Genomic DNA, 7025 nt, shown 5'->3' with positions numbered 1-7025 from the left:
AAGTTCATCGAAAACGGAATCCGCATGCATCTTCTATTGCGTTTTCGAGTTTGGACGTCTTCACCGTTTCTTGACGATGGGAGACTTCCTCTCTAAAATCATCTAAAATGTTCTGTGAGGAGTCTCCATATTTCAAGTTTTTGTTGGGGTTCTATTCGTCGTTATCTTTCCAACAAAATTGGTTTCATGTTAATCGGAGTTCGGGAGCAATAGTTATTAAAGAAAAGGTAAAAGAGAAAAAGAAAAAGAAAAGAAAAAAAAGGGGGGAGGCGGCCGGTTGCCGCCCGGCCTGCCGGACCGCATGCCGGCCCACCCGATCGACCGGGCGGCCACCGGCCCACGCGCCGGGCAGCCCAGCTCCACCTCCGGTCCAACCGGACCTTAACCGGGCCGCCACTCTGTCCGGCCCCAGCGCCGGCTGCTACCGGGCCACCCGGCAGCTTCCCCGGCCAACCGGGCTCGGCGCGGCCGGGCCTTAGGCGCCCGCACGGCCCACCTCCCCGCGCGCCCCCTTGCTCCTCGCCGCCCATGCGCGCGCTCTGCTCCGCCCGGTCGGTGGGCCGGTCCGACCGGACAGGCCACCGGCCTCTCCGGCCCAGGCTCCGGTCGGCCGGCCTGCTGGCCGGCCTGGGCACTTTTTTAGGCGTTTTTTATGCGTTTTCCACCCCGTTTCTTCCCCAACGGTTATTTCTTCTTCCCCCACTATAAATACATTTCTTCTACCTTGAGACAACAAGTTCTTCCCATTCTCTCACCTCCATTGTTGCTATTTGAAGAAGTTGCTCTCTCCCTTGATTCCTCCAACCGTTCTTGCTCATATTTGAGGATTTGAGAGAGGAGATCTAGATCTACACTTCCACCAATCCATTTCTTCTCTAAGTGAGGGAATCTCTTGGGATCTAGATCTTGAAGTCTTTGGTTGACTTTTCCCCTTGTTCTTCCTCTCCAATCTCATCCTAGCATTCGTTGCTTTGGTGGGATTTGAGTGTGAAGGACTTGAACACCTCCGGTGTTCTTGCTTTGCATCATTGCATAGTGTTGAGCTCTCCACCACGATTTGTTCGAGTGAGAGACCGTGAGCTTGTTACTCTTGGAGGGTGACCTCCTAGTTGGCTTGGTGGGTGTCCCGGTGATCTCTTCGTGGAAGATTGTGAAGGGGCCCGGGCTTCTCCTTCGTGGAGCTTGTGAAGTGGTTGTGGAGCTTGCCATCTCCGGAGCGGAGGAAAAGCTAACCATAAGGAAAGGGCCATAATCCTTCGTGGGTGTGGTTCGGAGAATAGGGTGAGCCTTCGTGGCGCGGGGAATCCTTCGTGGGACCTCCACTCCTCCAAACGTGACGTACCTTGTTGCAAAGCAAGGGAACACGAGAATACATCCTCGTCTCCGTGTGCCTCGGTTATTTCTATACCCGAGCTCTCTTTTCTTGTGATAGCCATCGTGCTTGAAGTACATATATCTTGATATCACTTGTGCTACATATATCTTGTGCATATCTTGCTTAGCTCTAGTTGCTATTGTTACACCTAGTTGAGCTTAGCATATTTAGGGTTTGTGCTTGTAAACTAAACGATAGTTTAATTCCGCATTCCTACAAGACAAATCCGCAAGAGTTTGTAATTGCCTATTCCCCCCCCCCCCCTCTAGGCGACATCTCGATCTTTCACAAATAATATCCCATTTTGTAGACTATACTTCTCCATGTGGCCATCACTCTGCCAAAGGGGGGGGATTGGAAAAGTCGTCATGTTCTCATTCCAATTTAGATCTCTAAGAAAGATAGCATGAACATCGGTAAATTCGTGATGAATAAATTTATAACAGTAAGATGATCGCCTTAGGAATGCATCTTGCCTACCCAGCTACTTAGTTTTTCTTAGAGAGATATTATATTGGTTTCCATTCACCATTCTTCAGTTTGTGAAAATGAATTTGTATATCAAGAGATCTAAATGGAGGTAATCCTATATCAAAAGAGTCTTTGACTAATTTTCTACCTCTTTGGCCTTCCCAAAGTAAAAAAAAAAACCTCACTCTTGTAGAAGTTTATTTTGAGTTTAGACAGTTGTTTAAAAATATATATTGAGGGCTTTGTCTAAATTGTGCTCCATAAAAAGAATAGTATCATATGCATACTGTAGAATGGAGATCCCCCACCCACTAGATGGGGAATCTAGCCACTAACTTGACCATCTTCTTTGGCTTGCATAATAATAATTTCAAGCATATCAGTGACTATGTTAAACACAATGAGAGTTAGGGGTTCCGCTTGACGTAAACCTTTCTTTATTTGAAATTAGTGACCTATCATCATTTACTCTAATCCCCCCCCCCCCCCTCAATATACCGCTGGACTGTTCACATCACTTTGGATTGAAACCTTTCATGCACATAGTTTGCCGTAGAAAAGGCCAATTCACTTTATTGTAAGCCTTTTTGAAGTCAATTTTAAAAGGCACACCATCCATTTTCTTCCGGTGAAGCTCTAGGATGGTCTCATGAAGGATTACGACGCCCTCTGGAATGTGCCTTCATGGCATAAACACGTGTGAGTACACTGAACAACGATATCAGTAACTCAATTGGTCCCTACTTTGGTAAATATCTTAAAACTAACGTTGAGTAGGCAACCATGACGATATTGCTGGATTTGAACAATGTTTTCCTTTTTAGGTATAAAAAATGTCATCCCAAAATTTTAGATGGAATAAAGGTAGCTCTCCTCTTTAGAAGCTAACAAATATACCCATTAGATCTTGTTTTATAACATCCTAGAATCTTTGGTAGAATTCCGCAGGAACCTGTCTTGGCTTGGTGCTTTATTTTTTCTCATTTGGGAGATAGCATCAAAAACTTCCTTCACAGTGAAATCCGTCATCAATATAACATTCTCTTCAACTCAAATTTGTTTTATATCATGTACTATTGACTCATACATACCACAAGAATTGTTAATCGGGGGTTGGGGGGGGGGGGGACAAAAAATTTATAGTATTGGAGATACAATTTTTCACGTTCTGTTGAGCTAGATGTTGGGGCGGCGGTCCTGCAAATTTCACAGTGTTGAGGACATCGACCTTGTGTCATGTGTGCGACAAGGTTCCCTCAATGTTGTGTGTTTGGTGCCTCTATGGCGTTGCTCTTTAGGAGGTTTGGCTTCTTCATCTTTGCTGGAGCGTCTCGTGCCTGCTCCTCTCCCATAGCAGTCACGTGCTTTCTCTTTAGCTTTGGTGCAAGGTCAAGTCTTGGCAGAGCGGTGTTTGAACTTGGCCATGGTTATCTTTGCTTGTGTGGGTTCGTCCTTGGGGTGTTGGTGGTTGTATGGTTATCATCCGATTTTTCCATTAATAACTGAGTATCTTCTTCTTGATTAATAGATAAGGCAAAGTATTTGCTTTGGTTAAAAAATATCACCTTTACTTTGCTGAGTACTCCCTCCGTTCATGTTTATAAGGTGTACATACGTTTTTCGAGACGAACTTTAACTAAAAATTGAGGTACCATTTCGTGCAACGAAGTGGAACATTGTGAGAACAACAGGACATGCAAAGTTTTCTCTTCGTACAGAACTATAGCAGGATTACGTAATTTACAGGATAAATAAGCACCAGCGGAAAAAAAAAAGCCAGGAAGATTGCACGCCCAATGGCAAGCAGAGGTTCCAGCAGGAATCGTGGGAAGGGGGCAGAGCAAAAAAAAAAAAAAAAAAAAAAAAAAAAAAATCATCATTCATATCTGGCAGCCGCAGCAGCAGAAGAAGCAGGAGAGCGCGAGGCCGAGCACGACGGCCTCCAGCACGTACATGAAGCGGAACGCGACGGTGTCGAGCAGCGCCGACGCCCAGCCGCCCCTCAGGTTCACGGAGAGCCGCTTCCAGCGCAGCGATCGCGACAGCGAGGCCAGCCGCCTCGACGCGCCGGCGCCGCCGAGGCTCTTCCACCGCCGCGGCGCGCCCTCATGCGAGGCCAGCCGCCGCAGCCACCCGCGACGCGGCTTCTCCTCCGCGCCGTCGGAAGCGGCCGGTGGCGCCATCATCTCGGGAGCCCTTCCGGACGGCGCTGCCCCCCGCTCGTGCTCGGCGCCCAGAGGTGAGTAATGGCCCCGAGGCATCATCCGCCGGATAAACCCCTTGACCCGCGGCGCGCTCGCCCGGGAGCCGTCTGTGGCCTCCGACTGGTGCGCCGTCGCCGGCGCTATGCCCGTCGTCGTGGCCATGGCGGGGCGGGAGGGCGGAGACCTGGGCGAAGAAGATTCAAGATACGGTATGCTGGTATGGAGCGGAGACGTGCGGGTTTGGAGCGGCGGAGACCGAGCGTATAAAAGGAGGCGGTTTTGATCTCGGGACGTGACGGAAACCTATCGCGGTCTGGCGCTCTTTTAAAAGAGAGATTGATATTTGAGCTGCTTTGTGTGCAAGGCATCCATCCACCGAGCCGAGCGTACCTACAGCTCAGCTTGTGCTGTAAAGGCCGTTGCTTATTTCATTGATTCGCAACTGCAAACCCTATCGGGAGGTCGTATATATTGCACTGATCGGCCTATAGCTCGCCGCATGCTGTAAGTTCAAGGATACGTATATATAATATTTCGAGATGACATGCAAAATTATATTCTCCCTCCTAAAAAGTATGTACATTCAAATTTAGATACTACTTGAAAAAATCTAGTACTCGTATTTATTTAGGGATGATGTCAAGCTGCGAAACGTCTCAAATTGAATCAGAGCATTCTTCCGTCCGTAGACCATCTAGAATCGATGGATGTACTATATCAGACGTATTCCCATGGTTTCGTTGGTTCCTCAGCTGGGTTAGGCTGGTTCGCCAGATGTAAAAGGGCGTATCTGAAATTCTGAATTGATAGGCCGGCAGGCCATACAGGTATGTGCTTCTCTCTCGAGTGCTGTCGCTGGACTCAGCCACGGGCTGGAGCCGAACTGGACGGCGGTACAGCGGGGCGTGCAGGCCTACCATACACGCTTCCATGCTCCTTTCAAATTTGCCGCTTGCCTATAGGCAGTTGGGTCAAAAAAAGTGCGGTGGTTCGGTAGCCTCGAGCGGCGATAACCGTTAATCAAGGGTCGCTAGCGTGGAACCAAGCACATGTCTTCTTCTCCTTCTGCCGTTCTCCCCACACCTGCGCCAATCAAGCAAGAACTTAGCATATGATATGACAAGTTGCAAAATTTTGCATGGGAGAAGTGGCACGCCTAGGGACCTGTTTGGCAGCGTGTAAGGCATATGGCCTGTACCTGAGGAGATGGAAATAGTTTGTTTGGTTGTCTCCTTGAGGTTGTATCTGTTAGAGATAGAATAGTTAGTTAGATAGAGCTAAGTTGTTTCTATCTTTATGTTCACGCCAAGCATCTGTAGATAAAGATCTTGTGCGGTTTTTCCCTCTCTCTATCTCTTGTAACAACTATGTAAATCTCTGCCAATGTTGGCCTATATAAACACGGAACCGAGCCGAGTTCAAGGCATCGTTAAACCAAGAATTATCACATGGTATCAGAGCTAGTCTTCCAAAAACACATCTAGAAACACGAAAAGCCAACCATGAGCTCCTCCTCCTCCACCCTCGGTATGAGCAGCCCGCTACAGACGCAGGGCACGTCGGAGAAGCTGACAAGGGAGAACTTCCTGCTGTGGGAAACGCAGGTCCTCCCTGCCATCAGAGGCGCCCGCCTGATGGGTTTCCTCGATGGAACAAACAAGGCGCCGTCGGAAACGATCTTTGACACCATCGACGGTAAACGCACCGAGGTGAGCAATCCAGATTATGAAAACTGGGTTCAAACTGATCAGCAGGTCCTTCACTACCTGCTGGCATCGCTGTCAAGGAGATCCTCGTCTCCTGCATCGGCATGAGGACAGCGTCGGCGGTCTGGCTGGCGATCAAGTCCATGTTCGCCGCCAAATCGCGCACTCGCATCGCCAATCTGCGGGTGCAGCTCGCCAACACCAAAAAGGAGGGCAAAACCACGGCGCAATACTTCGCCGCGGTGAAGGCGATCACCGATGAGCTTGCAGCAGCAGGCCGCCCCATGGAAGAAGACGAGGTGGTGGAGTACCTCCTCGCCGGGCTTGACGACCCGTACAATCCCCTCTTCGCCGCCATCGGGGCAAACCCCGATCACAAGATCACCGTCGCCGAGCTCTACGCGCAGATCAGCTCCTACGACAACCACATGAATCTCCTCCTCGACGGCATCGACAATGATCCGAAGTCCTCCGCCAACTCTGCTGCGCGCGGACGTGGCGGACGGCGTGGCAGCCGTGGAAACTATCGCGGCGGCCGTGGCGGCGGTCGTGGCTATGCTCAAGGGCATGGCCAGGGACATCAGCAAGGCGGCCGTGGAGGCTGTCGTCCTGGCGGCGGCAACAAAGGAAGCGGCAAGGACCACGATATCATCTGCCAGATTTGTGGCAAATCGGGCCACCCTGCATACAAGTGTTGGTACCGATACTCTGAAGATGAAGAGGAGGAAGAAGAAAGAGGTGCAAACGCCGCCTCCTACGGTGTGGATACCAATTGGTACTCTGACACCGGGGCCACAGATCACATCACCGGTGAGCTCGAGAAGCTCACCATGAAAGAGAAGTACAATGGTCGTGAGAAGATTCATGCGGCCAATGGGACAGGTATGGACATTAGTCATGTTGGTCATGCATTTGTTAACTCCCCATACAAACAACTCCACCTTCGAAATGTCCTTCATGTTCCAAGTGCTACAAAAAATCTTGTTTCCATTCATCGTCTAGCATTAGATAATAATGTCTATGTTGAATTTCACCCTTGGTACTTTTATGTGAAGGATCTGGAAACGAAGAAGGTACTTCTTAAAGGTAGATGCTACAAAGGCCTCTATCCATTGGTGTCATCATCATCATCAGGAAATAAACAAGTTCTTAGCGCCACCAAGCCTTCAGCTACACGGTGGCATGATCGATTAGGTCATCCTTCCTTCAAAATCGTTCATAGAATTCTTAGGAAATTTGAGCTTCCTCATTCAAAAGAATCTAGGTATG

General features: G+C 49.1%; 1 protein-coding gene across 1 annotated transcript; it reads right to left on the bottom strand.

Moving 5' to 3' along the window:
- Positions 1-3541: 3541 nt before the first annotated feature.
- Positions 3542-4212, bottom strand: LOC127338519 (uncharacterized). The gene has a single exon (XM_051364600.2). It carries the CDS (start codon positions 4210-4212, stop codon positions 3727-3729), a length of 486 nt encoding a protein of 161 aa, XP_051220560.1. The 3' UTR covers positions 3542-3726.
- Positions 4213-7025: the final 2813 nt, after the last annotated feature.

The sequence above is a fragment of the Lolium perenne genome, chromosome 3 (genome assembly GCF_019359855.2).
Source record: "Lolium perenne isolate Kyuss_39 chromosome 3, Kyuss_2.0, whole genome shotgun sequence".
Classification (NCBI taxonomy): Eukaryota; Viridiplantae; Streptophyta; class Magnoliopsida; order Poales; family Poaceae; genus Lolium; species Lolium perenne.
This window is presented reverse-complemented; position numbering and strand designations above follow the sequence as displayed.